The sequence below is a fragment of the Trypanosoma cruzi genome, genomic scaffold (genome assembly GCF_000209065.1).
Source record: "Trypanosoma cruzi strain CL Brener 1047053516699 genomic scaffold, whole genome shotgun sequence".
Taxonomy (NCBI): Eukaryota; Euglenozoa; class Kinetoplastea; order Trypanosomatida; family Trypanosomatidae; genus Trypanosoma; species Trypanosoma cruzi.
Genome location: NW_001849572.1, coordinates 447,384 through 473,141, shown reverse-complemented (window position 1 = coordinate 473,141; position 25,758 = coordinate 447,384). Strand labels below are relative to the sequence as shown.

Here is a 25,758-nt window from a genome sequence, read left to right as displayed (position 1 = left end):
GGAATGATGTGCGGGTGCGTTGGAAGAGACAAAAGTAAAACGACTGGTGGCAGCGCGTGGGTGCTGCGAGAGGGTGGCTGTGCTTTTTTGCATCCCAATGGTTGTGTTTTTGCGTGGGCGTTGTTCGGTATCTGCTGACATGTGACGAATAACGACGCACACGCCGTGGCTGCTGCTGCTGGCGGTGGCAGTCGCTGTGTGTTCCCGGTGCACTGTTCTTCCATCTCCTGTTCCGTGTGTCTGTGTGCATGAGTTGTTGTTGGGAGTGACTGCGGCGGGGATGATGGTGCCACTCACTGTGGATGGGTGGCGGTGCTCACTGTTTCACCTCTTTTCTTGGCGTGTTTTCTCTCTATTTCTCTATCAATCACACACGAAGAAGGAAAAAAAGCGCTAATCGCTACTGTAAAATTCGAAGGCTCTGAAAGGACCAACAGCACACACACCGCCCACACACATATTTACATGCACTCACGTGTTGCTGCAGTGAAGGCACCCCGCACACACAACCGTCGCCGCGTGACCGGATCCAGCGGAAGGAGGAGGGAAGGAAGAGAGAGTGAGCCGCAGAGGCCCAACATATCCCGGCATCTCTTTTATTCAGTGGTGCTGCTGCTCCTCCTCGTGATGTGGATGTGCTGCGGCACTGGGGGTGCATCCAGTAAGGAGAAGTCGCCAGCACAGATACCTCCACCAAAGACATATTTTGATTGGAGGGATGCGAAAGTTGAAGAAACAGTGAGTTCGCTCCGTGTTCCCAGTCTTGTTGGGATGAATGGTGATGTGTTTGCCGTTGCCGAGGCGCAGTGCACGGGAAAAAAAGATACTGGTGAAGGCAGTTTTACTGGGATTGCCTCGGGACTCCTGACGTTGACTGGCGAAAACCCAAAAGAGGAGTTAGATAAAACTAAACTGAAGACACAAGTACTGGAGGAATGTCCTTTTGAAGGTGGCAATTGCCCCTCCCAAAACGCTGCTAACGAAGGTGATTCCCAAAGCGAAACGAAAGTACATGTGAGCCGGCCAACAACGGTTGTGGAGGGAGGCGATATTTACATGCTTGCTGGGAAATACAGCAATAAAGGTGCCTCTGATGATCAGGCAGGTGACTGGGGACTTTTGCTGGTGAGAGGGAACGTCAGTGGTGAGGAAAGAAAGGACAAAAGAATTTATTGGAGAGATACTTACGGTCTCCCGTGGGCCTTTTTTGTAAAACAACACGAATCCTTGACACGGCTGATTGGAAGCGGTGGATCGGGTGTTAAGATGAAGGACGGTCCATTTGTGTTCCCAGTGGAAGGGATGAAGAACAATGGGAAGACCGTTTCGCTGATTATATATTCCTCAGACATTGCGAGTTGGAAGCTGTCGAAGTGGATGTCTGACGATGGCTGCAGTGATCCCTCCGTTGTGGAGTGGAAGGGAAAACTCATGATGATGACTGCGTGTGATGATGGCCGCCGCAGGGTGTACGAGTCCGGTGACAAGGGAGATTCGTGGACGGAGGCACTCGGGACACTCTCGCGCGTGTGGGGCAACAAAAAGGGTGAAAAGGTTGAAATCGTTAGGAGCGGGTTCATCACAGCGACGATTGAGGAAAGGGACGTGATGCTTGTTACTCTGCCGGTGTATTCTAAGGAGGTCGATAAAGAAGACAATCGAAAGAGTGAACTTCATCTTTGGCTGACGGACAATACGCACATTGTCGATATTGGGCCGGTATCCGGTGAGGAAGAAGCCGTTGCCGCCAGCTCCCTGTTGTAAAAAAGTGCTGGAGGTGGAGATACTAATAATGAGGAGTTGATTGCACTGTACGAGAAGAAAAGGGGCAATGAAGAATCATCTTACGGTATGGTCTCTGTGCGTCTGACTGCGCAGCTGGAGCGGGTGAAGGAGGTGCTGAAGACGTGGAAGAAAGTGGACGAACGTGTCTCCAGTCTGTGCCCTTCTGAGAGCGCTGCGAAGGATACCCCACCCGACAATGTCTGCCGCTCTACCATGCCGACGGATGGGCTGGTTGGCTTTTTGTCCGGCAACTTCTCTGATAACACATGGATGGACGAGTACCTCGGGGTGAACGCCACAGTAACGGGTGCTGCAACAAAGGCAGCAGGGCCTGTCGACGGCGTGACGTTCACGGGGCGTGGTGCAGGAGCGGAGTGGCCCGTTGGCAGGCAGGGGGAGAATCAGCTGTACCACTTTGCGAACTACAACTTCACTCTTGTGGCGACGGTGTCCATCGACGGTGAGCCAGAGGGAGATACTCCCATTCCAGTGATGGGTGTGAAGATGAATGGCGATGAAGGAGGATCCAAACTTATGGAGTTCTCGTACAGCAGCGAAAAGAAGTGGAAATTGCTTTGTAGTGGCAAGACAACTACGGAGCACAGCAGGACTTGGGATCCAGAGACAACACACCAGGTGGCCATTGTGCTACAGAACGAAAAACAGGGCTCCGCTTACGTCGATGGTCAGCGTGTGGGGAATGCGCAATGTGAATTCGATAATGCGGATTCGAAAGGGATCTCCCACTTCTACATTGGAGGGGATGGAGGCAGCGCAGACGACACAAGAAGCCAAGAAGAATTGTCCGTGACGGTGACGAATGTCCTGCTGTACAACCGCCCGTTGACTGACACAGAGATTGCAGGGCTTGCCAAAAATACAATTACTATTCCGAAGCCGGAGGGTCCGAAGAGATCGGTGGTGGATACTCAATCACCAGCGACAAGTGGACCAGATTTGGAGGGAACCGTGTCCTTGTCCAATTCTGCCGGGCAACGGCCGTTGGAAGAGGAACCGTTGAAGGCGAATTTTCGTGGTGACGGTGTATCCAGTGCAGCTTTCTTTGCCACGACTCCCTCGTCTGATGCTGCTCAAGCGGTGGCGACAGGGAGTGGAGATACGATGCGGGGAAATGGATCACCCCAAACTCCTGAGGTGAGCGTGAGCTCTGGCGGGCATGAGGAGACGGCGGGAGGAACGGATGTGCAGGGAGAGGAGGAGGTTATTACACAGGTCGGGGACGTAAATGCTACGGCACTCACCAGCAGCCTCGGAAATGTGTCGCAGGGGAATAACAGTGATGCTGGCACTGTGCGTGGGAGCGGACTGCTGCCATCGCTGCTGCTCCTTCTGTTGGGACTGTGGGGGTTTGCGGCTCTGTGAGGAGTGACTGGCTGCCGCGTGGAGCATTTGCGACCTCCCCTGCACAGAATTACCCCATGGGAACAAATTTCTCTCATAAAACGTTTAATTCATTTTTCCGTATTTTAAATTAATTTTTTTGTTTGCTGCTTTTTTTCAAAATTCTTTTGTGTGTTTTTAATTTTTTTAAATACCTCATCCCCCATCCCTCCTTTTTGCTTTTGGGGGCAATCACTATGGACGTTTTTTTTCTTTTCTACTCTTCCCTCTTTTCAATTGTTTCCTGCTGCACTCTTCCTGTGAGGGGTGCCGTGTGTTTCCGCCCAACTGCTCTACTCGCACACCCACCGACACGCTCATGACGACGGCCCTGTGCGCCTCGCCTGCTGCACGCATGAGGAGGGGCCGCGACGAACGGCGCGCTGAGGGAGCCGTGACGTGTGGGCGTGCGACGAGGGCCTGTGGGGCGGAGCACACATTTCTTTCCCTCTTGTTTTGTTTTGTTTGCGGCCAGGGCGGGCAGACACCCGCAGCGCCACACACACACAGCCACACCCTGCCGCCGTGTTTTCTTTTCGTTTTGTTTTCTTTTCGTGTTCATTTCACGCGCTGGCACTCCCGTCAGCATTTCTCTCCCTCCTGATGATTTTTCTTTTTTTGCTGCGCTCACTCTCCCGATGGAGAGACGCGACTCCCGTCATGTCTGCGTGCTTCTCTCAGTCCCCACACACACGAGTGACTGTGCTCTGCGGGCCGCACTCGCACGCCGATGAGAGGGCTGAGGGGAGCAGCAAAACGCAGATGACTCCATGAAATATAAACGATGTGCGGACACATGGAGGGTCAGACGGTTGAAGCACACGCAACCATGTTTTTAATTTTCTTTTGCCCGCAAAATATATACAGACAGTTTGGTGTGGCCACACGGCAGCCAGGCGATTTTTAAATTTGTGTGGAACAGTAATGGACGATTTCTTTTTCATTTATAATTATTTTGTGTGATGGGGTTTATATAAGACGAAGGGGAACGTTTTCTTTTTTTTTTTTAATAAATCGTGTGTGGATTGCCACTGCTTGGGCTGCAGTGCAGTCATGAGTTTGAGCGGTCTTCTTCTTGCTGTTTCCGCCATGCGTCTCTGCTGTACAGTTTTTTGTTGTGCGTCTCTCCACATACTCTGCTCCCTCTTTTCTACTTCTTTGCTTTGTGTTTCCGCAGGCACACACAACCACACACACAGAAGATGCACATTGCAGTGGATTTGAATGCTCCTTTTGTAGTGCATGCTGGCAGTTGCGTGTGGCGGCTGTTGTCTTCTTCCGTGGCTATGAGGAGAAGGGAGAGGGAGTGCGCAGCCCGAGTCTCTTTTCCTGCGGGTGTGATGCACCGCGTGTGACTGCGTTGAGTTGGACTCCGTGTCCCATTGAGGGCGGGATGGCTGGAATTTTGTGCCGCGTCATGGATGGATGAGGGTTCGCTTCCGCTTGTGACTGGTGTGGTGGGTGCTCGCTCCGTGTGCGTTGTGTGGTGGCCGCGGGTTTTTGCCATTTCCCTGGGGCTGTAGCGATGAGCTGGGGGAGATGGTGGTGGATGTCTTCTCCTCCTGCATGGTGGGTGGCTGCTGGCGTTGTGTGCCTTCCTTGCGTGGATGCCCTCTCGTGGTGTGTGAACTGTGCGGCTGGGCCTGCTGCCCTCTCCTCATGTTGTCTGCTCTCTCTCGCTGTATCCGCTGCACTCCGTCCCTCTCCCTCCTGTTCCATCCCTTTTCCTTCTGGCTCACGGATCGGCTGACTGACTCCAGCGACTCCTACGGGTGATGGTGACTGCGATGGTGACGATGGTGACGGTGTGGCTCCGTGTGGTGTGCGCCGTGTTGGTCCTTGCGCTCTCGTACTGCTGCTGCACGTCCGTGTGCGTGACGGTCGCTGGTGGAGGTAATGACTCCCACACAATCGCCAGTACTCCAGAGGGATCACGTGGGACCACTACGCCAGGGTCAAGAAGCTTGGGAAGCGGTGCGGAACAGTCACAAGGTGCTTCCGGTGTGGAAGGGCCTCAAGGTTGAGCGGCAGGTGTAGGAAACAAAACCACTGAGAATGCAGAGACTAAACATTTTGGTACGGCAAAGGAAAAAAAATGTGGCTGACGTTAAGGTACAGGCAAAAACGACGACAACTACAACAGAGGCACCAACTACGACGACCACCCGCGCACCGTCACGTCTTCGCGAAATCGACGGCAGCCTCAGCAGCTCTGCGTGGGTGTGTGCCCCGCTGCTGCTCGCCGTATCCGCGCTGGCGTACGCCGCTGTGGGCTAAAAGGGAGCGTGGGCTGTGCGTGCCAGCACTCAGCCACGGGGACATGTGTGCGTCTACTGTGGTCCGATGTATGAAGTAAGAGTAATTATGATGATTGTTTTTTGCTTTGTTTGCTTCCGCTGCCCTGCTGTGTGCTCCGCGATGCTCCCAACATCCGTCACGTTGGACGCATCCCAGACACGCTCATAAGCATGCGCAGTGTTGCCTTGGGCTTGGTTTTCAAAGTTCACTTTGTTTTAATGTTTTTATTGCTTTTGTAATTTCTGGATTGCGGGGCAGTGTGAGAGTTTTGCAATCGCACTGATTCCATCTGTTTCACTGGTGCTGGGCTGCTGCCATTTGTTACGGTTCGTGGCTGTGTGTTGTAGCGACCGTGTTTCTCTTTTTGCTTTCACTCTGCGTTGACGTGTTGTTAGTTTGTGCTGAAGGCTGCACGCAAGTGACAGGAGTGATGGCGATGATGATGACTGGCCGTGTGCTGCTGGTGTGTGCCCTCTGCGTGCTGTGGTGCGGTGCCGGCGGTAGATGTGCCGAAGAGAAGGCGGATGAATTTCTTGTCACCGAACCCGGCGGTTCTTTGAGTGGTGGTGACAGTTCACCGAAACAATCAAGAAATTCATCTCCAGTACCAGGCTCCTTAGTTTCACCACCAAAACCACAAAAAGATGACAATTCTGAAAATCTACATGCAAAAGAATCTTTGGAACCTGAAGAAGGAATCCCGTTGAAACCCCAAGAGGGGGAAAACAAGACGCAGGTACCACAAGATGGTGTACGGAACGGAAATCAATCAATACCGCATGAACAATCACCAAATCAGGCTCTACCACCACCACCACCACATCAACCACCATCTGTTGGAAGTGATGCTGTTTCTCCTGGTGGTTCTTCTGTTGGTGGTAAGGATCCTTTGGGTTCCTCTTCCTCTGGAGTTATTTCTTCGCCTCACGGTGGTGGTGACAGGGGGACCACAGGCAGTATTCTATCCAATGCTCCGAGTTCATTCCCAAAAGGAGTTTTGCTAGCAGAAGAAGCAGAGACTGAGCACCACTCGCTGCCCAATGAAAATGCAGCAGAACGCGGCAACGTTGGCAGGGCCGCTGCACCGGGGAGCGAAGGTCCATCCCCTCTGGAAGAGCGAAGGACGCAAGACGGGAAATCAGAGGCTCACCAAACAGAAGAATCATCGGAGGATCTGAATAAACAACCACAAGGCAATGGAAAGGTCCAAAATGAATCACCAAACGCAGATACGCCACGGCTCCAGACTCCACATGGAGGAAAACCACCAGAAACAAAAGGGAATAACAGCCATAACACCGATATATCTACGAATTTGCCCGATGCGCAAGAACCAGAATACGTGAAAGAAAACAAGAACGAAAATCCGGCATCCATCCCAGATAAAGCGCAGGGGACATCCACTGGCATTCAAGAAGAAGCACCGGCTTCGCATCCAAATGTAAGTCCTTCTCCACTTCAACAGGAAAACTTCAGTGGAATGAAGACAACTGAAAATGTTCAACCTCCGGATGCTGCCGCGACAGAAAAACGCCAAACCGGCGATAATGAAAAGGTTGGCGACAGTGACGGCAGCACCGCTGTCTCCCACACCACCTCCCCTCTTTTGCTTCTTCTTCTTGTTGTTGCGTGTGCGGCTGCTGCTGCGGTGGTGGCCGCGTGAGAGTGAGTGAGAGAGAGCCGTGCACCGCCCGCACACACAATCGTCCTTCTCTCTCTCTGTGTGTGTGTCCCCTTGCATGGACTCTCGCCCTCACCTCACCCCACGAAGCACACACATAATGTGCCCATTGTATATATGCATGCACACCCATGCAGGCCCGTTGGTGCTCTCTTTTGCACCACACGCACCGCTGCCGTCCTGCCTGGCTGCATGGGCGGAGCACCGTAACTGTTTCTGTTTTGTTTCCATTGCTTTGAGTGGACGACCTCTCTCTCTTTCTCTCCCTGTGTGTGTGTGTTTTGCTTTACGGGAGCAATGAGAGTGTGTGCGCTGGTCGTCCCACGCTTCGGCTTTTTGTTTTGTTTTTTCTTTTTGATTCTCTGCTTGTGTTGTGGTTTATTGCACCCATTTTACTTTTCTTTGATTGGCGGCATGCTGTGACAGCGGACAATTTAGTCTTCTCTTCTTATATTCTCATATTGTTTCATTGTTTCAAAGGTGTCACCCTCTTGTATTCTTCTCGGGCCACTAGGTTTTCTATACGCGTGCCATGCGTCAGTTGATCCACGTCACCCCGCAGCCACCAGCGCTGCTGTTACTTCTGCTTGTGATGATGTCTGTGATGTGCTGTGCATGCGGGTGCTTTGCTGCCAGCCTGACGTATCCTTTCTCCCTCTGACAAGGCGATGCGTGCCGCCAGCGCGAGGTCGATCTCGGCTGTGGTGAGGGACGTGTCCTTTTGGAGCAGAGGATGCGTCGCAGGCACACACCGTCTTTGGGAGGAATGGATGGGCGCCTATCCGCATCAATGTTTCGACAAGGGACCTGGATGATGCCAGGAAGTATTGCAGCTCACAGCGGCATTACGCAATGAATTCATTGGGTGATAATTGTGACTGTAACAATGACGTTTTTTTCTACTGAGAAAAGGGAAGTTTTTTTGTTATACGTTGCGGCCACTATTCGCTGATAGGCTGAGGACTGTCCGTAGAAACGTGGCCAGTTTTTCCGCCTAAAACGGTGCTATCGTGCGAGAGGGGTTATCCCACATCATGTGCGGCAGGGCCTCCCGTGGACCGTCGGACGGCTCAGCGGCTGGTGGCGGTTGCAGTAACGGAGTGGCTGAAGGGCTATGGTTGTCATTGGAGCTTGCAGAGGCGCTTTGTCCGTTTTTTGCTCGTTGATACGCTTGGCATTTTCGGTGGCGACCCGAAACGCTCGCACTCCGCGGCGATGCACTCGCTCAGCCCTCGTGCCGTTTCGTCACGGACAGGCGTCACCACGTCCGGGGTCGTGTGTCGTGGCGTGGATCCGGACTGACGTCGGTGGTGTGCCAGCAGTGCTGACAGGCGGCGGTGGACCAGTCCTGCGCTCACCCCTAGCAGCATAGGGAGCAGCAGGATTTGCCGACAACTCTCTCTGTGCGGATGCGTCCCTCCCTTTTCTGCGGATGGGAATGTTGTCCCCCGTTTCCCAGGAACCTCGCAGGCTGCCGTTAGAGAGGTGTTGATAATCTTTCTGAGCGAGCAGTGGGCAGCGGGTGCACGATGGTGCAGAAACGTACTCAATATTTTGTCGGGACCAGGGGCCACGCCATGCGAAGAGTCGCGGATGGCCAATTCAAGCGCACACGGCGTGAAGGGTCAATCCATATTCCAGTCACCAGAGGGCGAACACAAGCACAAAGTCTGCGGACAGCAGTGGGGATCGCAGCACGTGAGATTCGGACAGTGTGACGGAGTAGCGGGTTTGCCTACTGCCAAGGCTGAGCACAGTCGCAGTCCCAAGAGTACCGCAGCACAGCCGATCCCAGAGGGCGGGGACGTGGTGCCGCCATGCCTCGGGGTATCACAGGCCTTGGCTCGAGAGGGTACCAAGCTGTTTCGCACGGACCTCTGGCAGCATGGAGAAGCCACGACAGAGGGCATGATTGCGGTCCTCCCGTTTGCAGAGCACTTCAGCTCGGGGCATGCTGCCGCTGCAACACACTCGGCATGCTCCATTCCGTCCGTACTAATTCCTCTGGAGCTCTCACGGCTGCCGCTCTTACGGTGCCTCAGTGCATCTCCAACCATGTGATTACAGTGGCCAGAGGTGTTCCACACGCCGAGGTGGATGCATTCCAGTCGATTTCACGCAGGACAAGGGCGGCATGTTTTCGTCGTGGCAGCATGCCTGCCTGTCGCGGGTTGCCGTCCTCCGTCCCTGCAGTCTGCAATACCAGAGGGTTGTCCGAGTCCAAACGGGTGTACGTTTAGTGGGAGACACGCAGTACGCGTTGCGCAGTCACGTCGGGAAACAAGACGCTGCGGCCGCTGATAAGCGTTGCCTGTGCCAGGTCGTCGGACAACTCATAGTCCATGCCGCTTGGGGTGACGGCGAGGTCCTCTCCTGCCGTCGTTGATCGTGAGCGACCGTCCCGCAGCTCATCGTGTAGATTCAGGACGCCAGCAATGGGCTCTGCAGGAACAGGGCGACGAATGGTGCTCAAAAGGTGAGCAGCGTGAGCCACAACCCTGGGAAGGCTGCAGAAGATCGCCACGTACATGCTGGGGCTGGCCGGTGGGCACACGCGGAAGGCGGTGGTCTCCAGGCAGTTGGTGCCACGAGCGACAGGCGCTCGCACGGCAGAGAGTGACGCACCAGAATGGCAACGCCACCACCGCGCCCAGTGCAGGCCTGAAGGTAGTCATTGCAGCCAGAAACTTTTGTCGCCACGTTGCTAAGGTCATTTATTTCCTGGGAAAAGAACGATGTCAGGTGGACGCTGCTCCAATCGCGCAGCAAATGTATTTTTTTTTTTTTACAAACGAGAGGCCTGCAATGTTACGCTGCCAAACATTGATGCAGCCATCCTCCTCGGTGCCAGGGTTCTTGTGGACGTCACCGCAACGGGTGATATCAACGGAGTGACCGCAGCGAAACGGTCGTGCAGTTTTGTCCGACAGCCTGCAGGCAGACCGCTTCACCTCCCCACACCGGGCATGGCGTGGAACCTTCTCGAGGGGTGGAGTCGTCTTCTTCTCCGTCGTGCTCGCAGCAACACCCTGCTGCGGAGTTCCTACATGCAACCAAAGCCCCAGCAGCGCGACAAGGTGCGGACCCCATCACCGGGGCCCCAGGAGAAGCCGCAGTGCCTCCTGCTCTCATCAGGGATCCTTCTTGACGTCTTGATGCGGACAAGCGTCCATCGGTTCTTACAAACGAAGCCGCACATCTGCGGCACATCCTGCGCTGTGAGAGGCACGACCCTCACCACAACCGGAGTCGCCCACGCGCCGTCGGTACGCACCACATCGAAAATAAAAAGGCAGGGATGCGTCAGGGTGACAGCAAAGCATCCGCTAGCAATCACTTCGCACGCATCACCACAAGCAGCACCAGCAGCGCTGCAAGCCACGGGTTAACGTGGATCAACTGACGCATGGCGTATGTCGAAGGAAAAACTTGGTGGCCTCACAAGGACAAAAGAGGTTGACACTTCAAAACAAAACAAAAAAAACGATATGGGAATAACAAAAAAAGATTAAATTGTCCGCTGTCACAGCATGCCGCCAATCAAATAAAAGTGGAATGGGTGCACTCAACAACAATAAGGCAAAAGAATAAAAGAAAAAACAAGAAGCCAAAGCGTGGGACGACCAGCGCACACACTCTCATTGCTCCCGTAAAGCAAAACACACACACAGGGAGAGAGAGAGGTCGCCCACTCAATGCAATAAAAACAAAACAAAAACAGTTACGGTGCTCCGCCCATGCAGCCAGGCAGGACGGCAGCGGTGCGTGTCGTGCAAAAGAGAGCACCAACGGGCCTGCATGGGTGTGCATGCATATATACAATGGGCACATTATGTGTGTGCTTCGTGGTATGAGGTGAGGGCGAGAGTCCATGCAAGGGGACACAAACACAGAGAGTGAGTGAAGGACGAGTGTGTGTGCGGGCGGTGCACGGCTCTCTCTCCCTCACTCTCACGCGGCCACCACCGCAGAAGCAGCCGCACACGCAACAAGAAAAAGAAGCAAAGGAAGGGAGGTGGTGTGGGAGGCGGCTTTGATGCCGTCACTGTCGCCAGACGTCGTATCATTTGTTTGGACGACAGTGACTGTTTCTGGTGTCTGCTGTGCAGTCTCACTGAATTTGGGAGCAACGTTGGTATTATCATCTTCGGGGTTGTTGTGTGCTTCTTTGCTGTTAGGCCGTTGATCATCGTCATTATTTCCATCCACCGTACTCTGAGCATCGTCACCGCCATTTGTAGAGATGGATGGTGCTGGTGTTACTCCTTGGCTGTTGGTGGATGCATTCGTCATCGAATCCGATGGGACCGTAACGTGACCGTGTTGTACTGCCACTTCATCCTTTGAAGAGAATTTTAGTTCTGTAGACTCGCTTTGCGACTGTGACGTTCTGCGTTCTTGTCCTGTTGAAGTCTCTGATTTTGTTGCTTCTGGCGGAAGTCCTTCTCCTTCGTCTCGATTTCCCTGTACTTGCGATCCTTCTGGTAGCCGTACTGCTGGTCCTGCTGGTGTGCTGCTGGCGGTATGCGGCAAGTTGAAAAGGCGTTTCCCCTCAATGGCACTCTCTTCTGCCTCTTTTTTGCTTGTCTTCTCATCAGTAACTTGGCGTTCTGTTTCTCCTTGAGCACTAAAAGTCTGTGGTTCACCTTTGGGTTTTGATTCCTTCCGTGCGTCTACGTTGAGTGGTGCAGTCCGTGGAGAGACTGTTGGTTCTGGCCACCCACTTCTTTCTGAAGGTTCCAGGTTCTGTGCGGATGACGCACTGCCCGCACCAGGGGTTGAGGGCGGAAGAGCAACACCAGAAACAGGGAATTTCGAAGACTCAACTCCAGGAGTGCCTCCTCCTCCAATTTCCTTTCCACCTGGGACAGAACCTGTGCCACCACCGGAGCCTGAACTGTCAACAGCGGGTGGCTTGCCATCACCAGAAGAGGAAGAAGAATTCAAAGTGGGGCCTTCACCTCCGTTAGAAGTTTCACCTAATTTAGAACCTCCACCAGAAATGACACCGTTTCGGCTGCCACCAGGTGCTGGTGGTGGTGGTGGTTCGCTACTTGTTGGCTGTCCTTCGGCTGGCGATGGTAATATTTCTCCATCCTTCACCGTACCTTCGAGTGATCCTTCATTTTCCTTTTCTTCTTCTTCTACCTTGACTTGTCTTGTTGGTTGTATGGCCGAACCATCATTCTTGCGGGCATTCTTTCCTTGCTGCTCCTGCAACCGTGGCACCGCTGCTTCGGGACCACGTACGTCCTTCTTTCCTGCTTCCCTCGCCTGAGAATCAACCTGTAGAGCCTTCGATGATTCGTCTTTTATTCCGACCTCTCCAATATCACCCTCCGCCACCACCGCGGCACCGCACCACAGCACGCAGAGGGCACACACCAGCAGCACACGGCCAGTCATCATCATCGCCATCACTCCTGTCACTTGCGTGCAGCCTTCAGCACAAACTAACAACACGTCAACGCAGAGTGAAAGCAAAAGGAGAAAAAGAAAAGTCACCCAGCCACGCACCGCACAGTCACAAATGGCAGCAGCCCAGAAGCAGCAACGCGCACACACCATGAGGCAGTTGAAATCAGTGAAAGGGCAAAAACACACAACGCCCCGCAGCAAGTAAACAGGAAAAACACAAAACAATTAAAACCAAAACACAGGTAAACAAACAGCACTGAAGTAAAAAATGTAAAAAAAAATGCGCCCAATTGACTCCAGTGCGCATGCACCTATCCTCAACAGTGCGTCCACGCAAACAGTTGTATGCGTCTCGTGCATATTAATGTGTCTTGGACGCGTTCAACGTGGCAAATCTGGGCACGACGCGGAGCACACAGCAGGGCAGCGGAAGCAAACAAAGCAAACACGACCATCATAATTACACTTAATTTATACATCGGACCACAGTAGACGTACACATGTCCCCGTGGCTGAGTGCTGGCACGCACAGCCCACGCTCCCTTTCAGCCCACAGCGGTGCACGCCAGCGCGGATACGGCGAGCAGCAGCGGGGCACACACCCACGCAGAGCTGCTGAGGCTGCCGTCGATTTCACGAAGACGTGACGGTGCGCGGGTGGTCGTCGTGGTTGACGCCTCTGTCGCAGCGGCCCTCATCGTGGTAGGCATCGTATTTGATTTCTGTTCCTCAATTGAGTTCTCTGGCGCAGCAGCCTCATAGTTGGTTCCATTTTTGTGTCGGAATTACGTGGTGTCTTTCCCGCACTTGCTGTATCTTTTCCCTTCAACGCAGGGGAGTTCTTACTTGGTGCTGGCGCAGCAACCGGGAGAGTTGTTCCTCCTGGCATGCCTAATGGACCTGTTGCTTTTGTCGTATCATGATTCGTACTTACTTCCCTTGGTGGAGAGGGCGGTAAACCGTGTCCACTTGTTTGCTGTTCCTTCCTGGAAACGGTCTCTTCGTGCACCGTAATGGAATCACTTGATGACTGATCCGTTTTGTTCTTCGCATCTTCCACCTGTTACGTTTCTTCCTTCAAACGTGTTCCGTCTCGCGTGCCAGACTCAGTGGATCAGTCATGCGTAAGTGTCGCACCTATTCCTTCAGGAAACAAAAGACGGTAGACTGGAGTCTTCATTATCGTTAGCTTTAATTTTGCCTGCATTCTTTGGGCCATCCTCAGTTTGTTTCCTTGGCACAGGAAGAAGTGGACTGGGGCTTGCAACACCTTCTTCACCTGCTGTCACGCACACGGACGGGCAGCAGCAGCACGAGAGCGCAATGAACTGCACGGCGCACACCACACGGAGCCGCACCGTCACCATCGTCACCATCGCAGTCATCATCACCCGTAGTGGAGTCGCTGGAGTCAGTGAGCCGATCCGTGAGCCAGAAGGGAAAGGTATGGAACAGGAGGGAGAGGGACGGAGTGCAGCGGATACAGCGAGAGAGAGAGCAGACAACATGAGGAGAGGGCAGCAGGCCCAGCCGCACAGTTCACACACCACGAGACGGCATCCACGCAACGAAGGCACACAACGCCAGCAGCCACCCACCATGCAGGAGGAGAAGACATCCACCACCATCTCCCCCAGCTCATCGCTACAGCCCCAGGGAAATGGCCAAAACCCGCGGCCACCACACAACGCACACGGAGCGAGCACCCACCACACCAGTCACAAGCGGAAGCGAACCCTCATCCATCCATGACGCGGCACCAAAATTTCCAGCCATCCCGCCCTCAATGGGACACGGAGCCCAACTCAACGCAGTCACACGCGGTGCACCACACCCGCAGGAAAAGAGACTCGGGGTGCGCACTCCCTCTCCTCCCTTCTCCTCATAGCCACGGAAGAAGACAACAGCCGCCACACGCAACTGCCAGCATGCACTACAAAAGGAGCATTCAAATCCACTGCAATGTGCATCTTGTGTGTGTGTGTGTGCCTGCGGAAACACAAAGCAAAGAAGTAGAAAAGAGGGAGCAGAGTATGTGGAGAGACGCACAACAAAACTGTACAGCAGAGACGCATGGCGGAAACAACGAGAAGAAGACCGCTCAAACTCATGACTGCACTGCCGCCCAAGCAGCGGCAACCCACACAAGATTTATTTAAAACAAGAAGAAAAAACGTCCCCCTTCGTCTTATACAAACCCCATCACACAAAATAATTACAAATAAAAAAGATATCGTCCATTACTGTTCCACACAAATTTAAAAATCGCCTGGCTGCCGTGTGGCCACACCAAACTGTCTGTATATATTTTGCCCGGAAAAGAAAATTGAAAAGATGGTTGCGTGTGTTTCAACCGTCTGACCCTCCATGTGTCCGCACATCGTTTATATTTCATGGAGTCATCTGCGTGTTGCTGCTCCCCTCAGCCCTCTCATCGGCGTGCGAGTGCGGCCCGCAGAGCACAGTCACTCGTGTGTGTGGGGACTGAGAGAAGCACGCAGACATGACGGGAGTCGCGTCTCTCCATCGGGGGAGTGAGCGCAGCAAAAGAAAAAAAATCATCAGGAGGGAGAGAAATGCTGACGGGACTGCCAGCGCGTGAAATAAACACGAAAAGCAAAAAAAAAAAAAACACGGCGGCAGGGTGTGGCTGTGTGTGTGTGGCGCTGCGGGTGTCTGCCCGCCCTGGCCGCAAACAAAACAAAACAAGAGGGAAAGAAATGTGTGCTCCGCCCCACCGGCCCTCGTCGCACGCCCACACGTCACGGCTCCCTCAGCGCGCCGTTCGTCGCGGCCCCTCCTCATGCGTGCAGCAGGCGAGGCGCACAGGGCCGTCGTCATGAGCGTGTCGGTGGGTGTGCGAGTGGAGCAGTTGGGCGGGAAACACACGGCACCCCTCACAGGAAGAGTGCAGCAAGAAACAATTAAAGAGGGAAGAGTAGAAATGAAGAAAAAAAACGTCCATAGTGATTGCCCCCAATAGCAAAAAAAAGGGATGGGGGATGATAAACAAAAGAAAACAAAAAAAAAACATAAAAGAATTTAGTAAAAAAGCAAAACTAAAATTAAAACATTAAAAAAAAATAATTAAAAACGCACAAAAAAGCAAACAGGGAGAAAGAAAAGCAAATAAAAGTTATTTAGGAAGAGAAATTCATTGCCAGGTGTGTGTGTCGGTGCAGCGGAGGTCGCAAGTGTCCCACGCGGCAGCCAGTCTCTCCTTACAGAGCCGCAAACCCCCACAGTCCCAACAGAAGAAGCAGCGATGGCAGCAGTCCGCTCTCACAAACAGTGCCGCCATCACCTGCTGCTTCTTCAACGGCATGGGAGTTCGAAAACGCCGCCTTCCCCACACTTCCCTGCGATGTATTCGCCGGCACTTGCTCTGTGTTGGCAGATTCCCCCACCGTTGCATTTTGCCCTGCCTTACTTTCTTGTTGAGGCTGCTGCAAGGTCTTTTGCTCCCCTGGAGAAGGCATTTCTGCATGAGGTTCTTCTGCAGTGGACGCTTGTGCTTTAATTTCCTCTCGAGGCTGCTGCGGTGCCGCTTGCACCCGTGGAGAAGGCATTTCTGTGTGAGGTTGGCCTGGGGAAGACGCTGCTGCATGAGGTTGTTCTGCAGGAGACAACACCGAAGCAGCCACAGACGCCTCTACTTGCTCCTCTTGCTCTTCTCCCTTGTCATCCTCCAACACACTCGGAATGACAAGACTGCTGCCGTTGGCGGCAATGGTGCAGACCTCAACGTACTTCGGGCACCTGATCTTCCCGTCTTTCTCAAAATTTTCCAACGTCACTGGGATTACAGAGCCCTCGGGGCATTCATGCCAATTATCAGTGTTGCCGAGGTACTTCACCTTCACTGTGCCCTCTGCACACAACACCTGCGCGCACACTCCCTTGACGCTTTTATGTTTACCGTCCTTCGTCTCCAGTAATTCCGCATCCAGGCACCACGAGTCACCGCCAGTCAGCGACCCAGGGAGAGAAGTCACAGTTCCGTCCGAGCACGTATTGTACTTTATCCCAGACGATGTTTCGTGAAAGTACGAAGAAACAACAGGGCAAAAGTCCTTATCCGTAGGACTCCCCTCGTTTTCAACGATGATTGCGGTGCACGTCCCGACGTGACGGCGGTCGGAGGTGCAGCGAAGCGTCTCTTTGTCGGAGTCATTGCAGAACATGTGGGGATACTTGCCGGCAAGATTCTCGGTTGCATTGCACTTCTTCTCCAGGAAGTCGCAGCCGGTGCTGTTGCCCCAGCCCATCGGCTCCGCCATGCTCCAGTTCACGCGGTAGTACTCCATATCCGCAAACACCGCCATCGTCAGAGCCGTGTAGTAGCCGGCACCGACTATGGGAGCCATCAGCTCGTCCCGCGCGTGGCGCTCCTTCCAGTGAGCGATCGCCTTTTCCCGAGTGCCGCCTTCGTCCTCCAGCTCCATGCCCTCGAGAGAGTCACAACCAAAGTGCGCTTTCGCCTTCTCCTGAACGTGATCCCCTGCCACCATCTTGCGGACCTTCTCACGCACAATTTTGGCTGAATTCTTCACCAGGCTCTTTTCCTCCATACTCTCTTTACTAAACCCAAGTGCATGCGCAAGTTCGTGTGCGGCAACGCGAACGCTCCACGCCGTGTCAGTCATGTACGTTGGATCAAAGTTGATGGCGCCAATGGAGGGACGAAAATCTTCCCATTTGTTACACGTTGCCGCCCAAACAGCCCTGCTATTCGTGCCTGATGGCCCAGCAGAAGCGTAGATGACAAGGTCAGCAGCCACACCGTATCTCCTGTGCTCAGTAGGAACCTTAAAGTGTTTGCACGCTTCATTCAAATTACTCGGCACGGTTATGTTCCTTCCAGTGGGTTTCACAAGTAGTCGCTCAGCGTGCAGTTTGACAGCACCGGGGAGAATCTTTTCAGTGTACAATTTCTTCTTTGCTTCCGACAATACATGTTCTTCTTTACAAGTTATCTGCTCCCCCAAGAGGTTGTCGCACTCATCCCCAACCTTTTGGCAGTACGTCTTCTTCCCCCTGTTCGTGCTATTCAGTCCATCCGTGAACACTTTGATGTGGATCGGCTCCCAGCCACTGTTGTCATCCTGTGTGGCGACGGTGTACGCCTGCATGGTGCCCTGTCCCTTGCGCGGCACCTCACGCACAACCGCAGTCGAATGCGGACCACTCCTCCCCATCATCTCGTCCAATCCACGGCGGTATTGTGTGGCGGGTGCAGCGGCAATACACGCAGTGGCGCAGTACATCAGCAGCAACACCAGCAATGGGAGTGGCGGCGTGGCATGGCGTGGCTGGCGCATGGCCTGAGGAATATGCATTTCCTGGTTTCTTGTGTGAGCAGCAGCAGCAGTGCAGCCTGGCTGTGGGAGGAGAGAGACAAAGGACAAAGAGAGAGAAGAAAAAGGAAATGGTTTAGTGCCAGTGATGCGTCAAAATGCGGCACATGCAGCGGAGTAACAGGAGACCACAGAGACAGCCATGCACACCGCGTGCGCACCAAACCCATCAACGGGACAAACCGTCTATCCGTCGTTGACTGAGCGTCCATCACCGTCGCACGCATTCCTTATCGGCCGCAACACTCCCTACACGCGGAGTGTTTCGTCTGCTCTCCTCGCGGTGTTGCAATAAACGTGTGACCGGCCACTTAACAGCCACCAATTGTGCAGCGCCCGTCCCAGGTGCGGGAGCATCGCACAGCGCCCGCTCTTTCTATCCCAACAGCTCATATGAGCAACGCCACCGCACGGTAACCTCATTATAATGGGCAGCCCTGAGGCGGGGATGGAAAGAGTCATGCAAACAAATATATTTTTACTCTTTCTTGCGGTGCTCGAAAACAAGCGTGACGGCTTTGCAATTATCATGACGGTTCCTTCCCGCAATGCCACTGGCCAAGGAGTTACTGTGAACGCACTGCGTGTAAGTCACCGTGTTCGCCGTTGTTCCCTCCAACTACCCACGACCACGCCGGCCATTCCACACGGTGGATGTGAGCGTTGCCAAAGACAGCCACAAGCACCAACACACCGGGCTCCACGGTGCCCTCCATCACCATCCGCAGCGTGCGTGCATGCGTTTTCAGCGTACACACCGCTCCACAGCGTGTGCAACTTGGCTTGTATGTGTGTATCTGAGTGTTTGTCAGCGCCTATACTTGCAGAGCAGCTGTGCGGCACAAGAAAGTCCAAAGAATGCAACGGCAGAAAGAAGCGGATAGCACACACGCAAATTACTCATAGCATCACACACACAGCCCGCGGAATGGGTGCGTTCAACCACAAAACAATGAAAAACAAAACAATAAGCCGAAGCGTGTGACGACCAGCGCACACACTCTCATTGCTCCCGTAAAGCAAAACACACACACAGACAGGGAGAGAGAGAGAGAGAGGTCGCCCACTCAATGCAATAAAAACAAAACAGAAACAGTTACGGTGCTCCGCCCATGCAGTCAGGCAGGACGGCAGCGGTGCGTGTCGTGCAAAAGAGAGCACCAACGGGCCTGCATGGGTGTGCATGCAATATATACAATGGGCACATTATGTGTGTGCTTCGTGGGGTGAGGTGAGGGCGAGAGTCCATGCAAGGGGACACACACACAGAGAGTGAGTGAAGGACGAGTGTGTGTGCGGGCGGTGCACGGCTCTCTCTCCCTCACTCTCACGCGGCCACCACCGCAGCAGCAGCCGCACACGCAACAACAAGAAGAAGCAAAAGAGGGGAGGTGGTGTGGGAGACCGCGGTGCTGCCGTCGGTGTCATCTTTATTTGCGGTGGTATTTGTGCCAGTGACGGTTGCATTTGTTGCGTGGTTTTCTTCGTTTTCCGCGGAGATTTCATTTTTTTGCTGTTCTTGCTGGTGGTGCTGCTGTATTACTTTCTCTTCTTGTTTTTCCTGCTGTGGCTCCTGTCGCTTTTGTTCTTGTTGCTGTTGGCTTAGTTGTTCTTGATGTTCTTCGTTTTGTTTTACTCCTTGTCGTTGTTCTTGTTTTTTTTGTTCTTTTTCTTCTTCAACATCTTCTTCCTTTCCCAAGGAATTTTCCCCTTCGGGTGCGGATGGTGGGGTTCCCTCCTCTTCTGATGCTGGTGGCGTTGTCTGTGCTTGTGGTGTTGGTGAATGTACTGCCGATGCTGTTAGACCCTTTCCTCCTGCTGCAACTGCCGGCGATTGTGGCGATTGTGGTAATATGCGTGTCGTGGATGAGCTGCTGGAAGAGCTCTGCGTCCCCTTGGCTCTCTCCTCTGAACTCTCCTTACTTTTACCCAAATCAGTACTTCCAGTTTCTTCGTTTGTGTCTTTTGCGGGAGAAGAGTGTTCATCTGCTTTAATTTCCAAATTCCCCGGTGGCTTTATGTTGGGCGCTTTGGGTCCTGCACCCACTGTTGCCTCTGGCTGCTTCCCTGCTTCTGAAGAATCCATTTTCCGATTAGATGGCAGACCACTGCGGTCATTTGAAGAAGTATTCACTTTGGGAATGGGGGAAGCAAGAGTAGCAGCAGGAGCAGCGGAACCCAAAGAATCACCAACACCATCTCCGGGACGATCTGCACTTAAGCCACTACCAGAACTCTCACTTGATTCAGCAACACCATCACCCTTAGAACCTCCACCGGCTTTACCGCCAGAAGCCTGACTGTTGCTCTCACCTTCATCCGCACCCCCAACAGAACCAGTGTCAACACCTGAATCTGAATCTTGACTATCTTCCGGTGAAAGATCTTCTGCGTCCGTCAAAGCCTCAGCAGCAGTGATGGACAAGACAGATCGTAAAGGCAGCGTCAGCGCAGTTTTTTCGCATCCGCTCGGCGTATACGATTTATTTGTATTCAACACTCCCGACGCCATGCAGCGACTAACTGCGTTGTTCTCGAGATTACTCGCATAAACTCCGCCGGCAGCACCGCACCACAGCACGCAGAGGGCACACACCAGCAGCACACGGCCAGTCATCATCATCGCCATCACTCCTGTCACTTGCGTGTAGCCTTCAGCACAAACTAACAACACCCCGTCAACGCAGAGTGAAAGCAAAAAGAGAAACACGGTCGCTACAACACACAGCCACGGACCGTAACAAATGGCAGCATGCCAGCTGCGCACACAATGAAACAGATGGAATCAGTGCGATTGCAAAACTCTCACACCGCCCCGCAATCCAGAAATTACAAAAGCAATAAAAACATTAAAACAAAGTGAACTTTGAAAACAAAGCCCAAGGCCCCACTGCGCATGCATATGAGCGTGTCTGGGATGCGTTCAACGTGACGGATGTTGGGAGCAACGCGGAGCACACAGCAGGGCAGCGGAAGCAAACAAAGCAAACACGACCATCATAATTACTCTTACTTTATACATCGGACCACAGTAGACGTACACATGTCCCCGTGGCTGAGTGCTGGCCCGCACAGCCCACGCTCCCTTTCAGCCCAGAGTGGTGTACGCCAGCGCGGATACGGCGAGCAGCAGCGGGGCACACACCCACGCAGAGCTGCTGAGGCTGCCGTCGATTTCGCGAAGACGTGAAGGTGCGCGGGTGGTCGTCGTGATTGGCGCCTCTGTTGTAGTTGTCGTCGTTTTTGCCTGTACCCTAACGTCAGCCACATTTTTTTCCTTTGCCGTACCAAAATGTTTAGTCTCTGCATTCTCAGTGGTTTTGTTTCCTACACCTGCCGCTCAACCTTGAGGCCCTTCCACACCGGAAGCACCTTGTGACTGTCCCGCACCGCTTCCCAAGCTTCTTGACCCTGGCGTAGTGGTCCCACGTGATCCCTCTGGAGTACTGGCGATTGTGTGGGAGTCATTACCTCCACCAGCGACCGTCACGCACACGGACGTGCAGCAGCAGTACGAGAGCGCAAGGACCAACACGGCGCACACCACACGGAGCCACACCGTCACCATCGCCACCATCGCAGTCACCATCACCCGTAGGAGTCGCTGGAGTCAGTCAGCCGATCCGTGAGCCAGAAGGAAAAGGGATGGAACAGGAGGGAGAGGGACGGAGTGCAGCGGATACAGCGAGAGAGAGCAGACAACATGAGGAGAGGGCAGCAGGCCCAGCCGCACAGTTCACACACCACGAGAGGGCATCCACGCAAGGAAGGCACACAACGCCAGCAGCCACCCACCATGCAGGAGGAGAAGACATCCACCACCATCTCCCCCAGCTCATCGCTACAGCCCCAGGGAAATGGCAAAACACCACGGCCACCAGACAACGCACACGCGCAAGCGAACCCTTATCCATCCACGACGCGGCACCAAAATTTCCAGCCATCCCGCCCTCAATGGGACACGGAGCCCAACTCAACGCAGTCACACGCGGTGCACCACACCCGCAGGAAAAGAGACTCGGGGTGCGCACTCCCTCTCCTCCCTTCTCCTCATGGCCACGGAAGAAGACAACAGCCGCCACACGCAACTGCCAGCATGCACTACAAAAGGAGCATTCAAATCCACTGCAATGTGCATCTTGTGTGTGTGTGGTTGTGTGTGCCTGCGGAAACACAAAGCAAAGAAGTAGAAAAGAGGGAGCAGAGTGTGTGGAGAGACGCACAACAAAAATGTGCAGCAGAGACGCATGGCGGAAACAACAAGAAGAAGACCGCTCAAACTCATGACTGCACTGCCGCCCAAGCAGCGGCAATCCACACAAGATTTATTTAAAGCAAGAAGAAAACGTCCCCCTTCGTCTTATATAAACCCCATCACACAAAATAATTATAAATGAAAAAGAAATCGTCCATTACTGTTCCACACAAATTTAAAAATCGCCTGACTGCCGTGTGGCCGCACCAAACTGTCTGTATATATTTTGCCCACAAAAGAAAATTGAAAAGATGGTTGCGTGTGTTTCAACCGTCCGACCCTCCATGTGTCCGCACATCGTTTATATTTCATGGGGTCATCTGCGTGTTGCTGCTCCCCTCAGCCCTCTCATCGGCGTGCGAGTGCGGCCTGCAGAGCACAGTCACTCGTGTGTGTGTGGGGACTGGGAGAAGCACGCAGACATGACGGGAGTCGCGTCACTCCATCGGGAGAGTGAGCGCAGCAAAAGAAAAAAAAACATCAGGAGGGAGAGAAATGCTGACGGGACTGCCAGCGCGTGAAATAAACACGAAAAGCAAAAAAAAAAAAAAAAACACGGCGGCAGGGTGTGGCTGTGTGTGTGTGGCGCTGCGGGTGTCTGCCCGCCCTGGCCGCAAAAAAGAAAACAAAACAAGAGGGAAAGAAATGTGTGCTCCGCCCCACAGACCCTCGTCGCACGCCCACACGTCACGGCTCCCTCAGCGCGCCGTTCGTCGCGGCCCCTCCTCATGCGTGCAGCAGGCGAGGCGCACAGGGCCGTCGTCATGAGCGTGTCGGTGGGTGTGCGAGTGGAGCAGTTGGGCGGGAAACACACGGCACCCCTCACAGGAAGAGTGCAGCAAGAAACAATTAAAGAGGGAAGAGTAGAAAAGAAGGAAAAAACGTCCATAGTGATTGCCCCCAATAGCAAAAAAAAAGAGAAGGAATGGGGGAGTGAGAGATAAGGACAAAAAAAAAAAAAATGAAATAAAAGAAGAAAAAAACAATAAAATATTTAAAAGAAAAGAAAAAAAAAGAATTTTAAAAGAGTTACGGTGCTCCGCCCATGCAGCCAGGCAGGACGGCAGCGGTGCGTGTCGTGCAAAAGAGAGCACCAACGGGCCTGCATGGGTGTGCATGCATATATACAATGGGCACATTATGTGTGTGCTTCGTGGGGTGAGGTGAGGGCGAGAGTCCATGCAAGGGGACACACACAGGGAGAGAGAGAAGGACGAGTGTGTGTGCGGGCGGTGCACGGCTCTCTCTCCCTCACTCTCACGCGGCCACCACCGCAGCAGCAGCCGCACACGCAACAAGAAGAAGAAGCAAAAGAGGGGAGGCGGCTTTGACGCCGTCGCTGTCGCCAGTCGTCACCGTGGCGGTTTTTATACCCGCAACTTCGACCGGTGTTTCCTTCGGTTTATTATTTTTATTTTTATCTTGGTTTTCCTCTGTCCTGGCAACATCGGATTCCGGTGCATTGTTCGGAGTATCTTCTCCAGTGCTCTTGTCCGTTTCGTTATCATCATTATCGCTGGCAACCGTGGGTGTTGGTGTGGTTGATTCGGCTTGACTGTTAGATGGTTCATCCTGCTCGGTGTCTGTGACTGTGTCAGTGTCCTCCTCTTCCGAATCGTTTGCGGGCTCCGTGTTCACTGAGCCTTCCTCTGAATTTGGCACCGGCACTTCCTCTGCGTTGGTGGGTTTTCCTTTCAGTGGCGGTGATGGTGATATTTTTGTTGTTTTTGCTGGTGAATTCGTCAAAGGTGTTCCCGGTAGTGGTGTCGGTTCCTCTTCCAGTGTCTTTCTCAATTCTTCTTCTTCGTCTTTCGGTGCTTCTCGATCTGATACTTTCACTGGAGTTACCGCATTAGGCGACAGTTTGGCTTCCAGTTCTGAGCATTTATCGGCATCAGCTGGTTCTCCACCGTAGTTTTTGCAGATACCGTCAACTTTGGGGTCTTTATTTTCCATGACAGTCGTACCGTAAAAAACGCTGCAAATCTCCCTCATCGCATCATGCACACAACACTTCACGGCTAACTCCTTCAAATCCGCATTCGTCCCTTTAGCATTTTCCACCTCGCATTCGTTCCTCAACAGTTCATGCCAATTTAGGAACAAATACTCAGGCCAAACACTTTGGGCACGGGTATCATTGGCCGCAATTCCACACAAACCGCACCACAGCACGCAGAGGGCACACACCAGCAGCACACGGCCAGCCATCATCATCGCCATCACTCCTGTCACTCGCGTGTAGCCTTCAGCACAAACTAACTCCCCGTCAACGCAGAGTAAAAGCAAAAGACACGGCAAAGTAAAAAACACCACCAGCAGCACGCGTTTCATGAGAAATATTGAGCCAATGAAAGTGCAAAAAACGCACAGCGCGCCGCATCAATTTAACACGAGGAAAAACACACAAAACAATTAAAACCAAAACAAAAGTAATCAAACAGCAATACATCAAAACAGCAAAAAAAAAACGAAAAAATGCGCCCAATTGACTCCAGTGCACATGCACCTATCCTCAACAGTGATTCCACGCAAACTGTCGTGTGTGTGTCATGCATACAAGTGTGTCTGGGACACGTTCAACGTGGCGGATGTGGGCACGACGCGGAGCACACAGCAGGGTGGCAGAAGCAAACAAAGCAAAAAACGATCATCATAATTACTCTTACTTTATACATCGGACCACAGTAGACGTACACATGTCCCCGTGGCTGAGTGCTGGCACGCACAGCCCACGCTCCCTTTCAGCCCACAGCGGTGCACGCCAGCGCGGATACGGCGAGCAGCAGCGGCCCACACACCCACGCAGAGCTGCTGAGGCTGCCGTCGACTTCGCGAAGACGTGAAGGTGCGCGGGTGGTCGTCGTGGTTGACGCCTCTGTATTCATGGCCGTATTACTTTGTGCCTCTGGCGCAGTGGTGGTCGTGGTTGTAGTTGTATTTGTAGTTGTCGTCGTCGTCTGGACAAAATCATGAGTCATCTTACTGTCTCGTGCCTTTGCTGCAGTAATCGTTTCGGCAGAAGATTGAGCCACCGTGGTCGTCTGGGGAGAACCGCCAGCATCTTCGGCTTTCATATTTTTTTGATCCACGGGTGATCTCGTGCCACTTTCTGGTCCTGGGGTACCGTCCATACCTTCTGTCAGTAACTTTTTTTTCGTGTCAACTGATTGCTTTCCCGGACCGGCCGTACCTCTTCCATCCAAGGCAGTATTTTCGGGTTCAGTAGCGGACCCCATATTTAGCGGATTTGACTGAAGGCTCGCCTGTAGTGCTGTCCCTGACGAAGGACGCGATGGACTGGTGTGCATTGGATTAGCGCCACGATCTGCAGCCAGATTAGTCTCTGGTGTAGAAGACGGTGAACCGCCGTCGCTCTCAGCATCAGCAGCAGTTTCAGTGACCTCCGCAGTCGGAGCCTCTTCCGCGCACACAGACGTGCAGCAGCACAGGGCGAGCACCAACAGGGCGCACAGCAGACGGCACGTCGTCATCGTGAGTGTGGTCGTTCAGTGGTGTGGGGCTGATCTGCGCAGTGAGGGAAATGGAGAGCAACAGGGGAG

At 53.3% G+C, this 25,758-nt stretch overlaps 6 protein-coding genes and 4 pseudogenes across 6 annotated transcripts, besides 18 other annotated features; 3 read left to right on the top strand and 7 right to left on the bottom strand.

Moving 5' to 3' along the window:
• Positions 1–169: part of a sequence feature (areas not merged during assembly with more than two copies in the genome that could not be assigned to a particular haplotype) that runs on past the window's edge.
• Positions 170–2,198: a sequence feature (areas merged during assembly that could not be assigned to a particular haplotype. This can correspond to areas where the two haplotypes were merged or to regions with more than two copies in the genome that were merged during assembly.).
• Positions 466–3,168, top strand: Tc00.1047053508165.200 (annotated as a pseudogene).
• Positions 2,199–3,094: a sequence feature (heterozygous, Esmeraldo-like haplotype).
• Positions 3,095–15,306: a sequence feature (areas not merged during assembly with more than two copies in the genome that could not be assigned to a particular haplotype).
• On the top strand, positions 4,983–5,465 carry Tc00.1047053508165.185 (annotated as a pseudogene).
• Tc00.1047053508165.170 (mucin-associated surface protein (MASP), putative) lies at positions 5,915–7,147 on the top strand (the record flags this gene model as incomplete). The annotated part of the gene is made up of 1 exon (XM_815392.1): positions 5,915–7,147. The coding sequence occupies one exon, from the start codon at positions 5,915–5,917 to the stop codon at positions 7,145–7,147; it is 1,233 nt and encodes a 410-aa protein (XP_820485.1).
• Tc00.1047053508165.150 (mucin-associated surface protein (MASP), putative) lies at positions 11,117–12,583 on the bottom strand (the record flags this gene model as incomplete). The annotated part of the gene is made up of 1 exon (XM_815391.1): positions 11,117–12,583. The coding sequence occupies one exon, from the start codon at positions 12,581–12,583 to the stop codon at positions 11,117–11,119; it is 1,467 nt and encodes a 488-aa protein (XP_820484.1).
• Tc00.1047053508165.140 lies at positions 13,129–13,971 on the bottom strand (annotated as a pseudogene).
• Positions 15,307–16,041: a sequence feature (heterozygous, non-Esmeraldo-like haplotype).
• Positions 15,591–15,718: a sequence feature (T-rich).
• On the bottom strand, positions 15,805–17,922 carry Tc00.1047053508165.130 (surface protease GP63, putative; the record flags this gene model as incomplete). The annotated part of the gene is made up of 1 exon (XM_815390.1): positions 15,805–17,922. The coding sequence occupies one exon, from the start codon at positions 17,920–17,922 to the stop codon at positions 15,805–15,807; it is 2,118 nt and encodes a 705-aa protein (XP_820483.1).
• Positions 16,042–16,294: a sequence feature (areas merged during assembly that could not be assigned to a particular haplotype. This can correspond to areas where the two haplotypes were merged or to regions with more than two copies in the genome that were merged during assembly.).
• Positions 16,295–16,912: a sequence feature (heterozygous, Esmeraldo-like haplotype).
• Positions 16,913–18,849: a sequence feature (areas not merged during assembly with more than two copies in the genome that could not be assigned to a particular haplotype).
• Positions 18,850–20,330: a sequence feature (haploid, Esmeraldo-like haplotype).
• Positions 19,268–20,569, bottom strand: Tc00.1047053508165.120 (mucin-associated surface protein (MASP), putative; the record flags this gene model as incomplete). The annotated part of the gene is made up of 1 exon (XM_815389.1): positions 19,268–20,569. The coding sequence occupies one exon, from the start codon at positions 20,567–20,569 to the stop codon at positions 19,268–19,270; it is 1,302 nt and encodes a 433-aa protein (XP_820482.1).
• Positions 19,448–19,617: a sequence feature (A-rich).
• Positions 20,331–20,983: a sequence feature (heterozygous, non-Esmeraldo-like haplotype).
• Positions 20,984–21,054: a sequence feature (haploid, Esmeraldo-like haplotype).
• Positions 21,029–21,529, bottom strand: Tc00.1047053508165.115 (annotated as a pseudogene).
• Positions 21,055–23,982: a sequence feature (areas not merged during assembly with more than two copies in the genome that could not be assigned to a particular haplotype).
• Positions 23,144–23,213: a sequence feature (T-rich).
• Tc00.1047053508165.110 (mucin-associated surface protein (MASP), putative) lies at positions 23,453–24,418 on the bottom strand (the record flags this gene model as incomplete). Its single annotated transcript, XM_815388.1, has 1 exon — positions 23,453–24,418. The coding sequence occupies one exon, from the start codon at positions 24,416–24,418 to the stop codon at positions 23,453–23,455; it is 966 nt and encodes a 321-aa protein (XP_820481.1).
• Positions 23,983–24,266: a sequence feature (heterozygous, Esmeraldo-like haplotype).
• Positions 24,267–24,952: a sequence feature (areas merged during assembly that could not be assigned to a particular haplotype. This can correspond to areas where the two haplotypes were merged or to regions with more than two copies in the genome that were merged during assembly.).
• Positions 24,940–25,689, bottom strand: Tc00.1047053508165.100 (mucin TcMUCII, putative; the record flags this gene model as incomplete). The annotated part of the gene is made up of 1 exon (XM_815387.1): positions 24,940–25,689. The coding sequence occupies one exon, from the start codon at positions 25,687–25,689 to the stop codon at positions 24,940–24,942; it is 750 nt and encodes a 249-aa protein (XP_820480.1).
• Positions 24,953–25,758: part of a sequence feature (heterozygous, Esmeraldo-like haplotype) that runs on past the window's edge.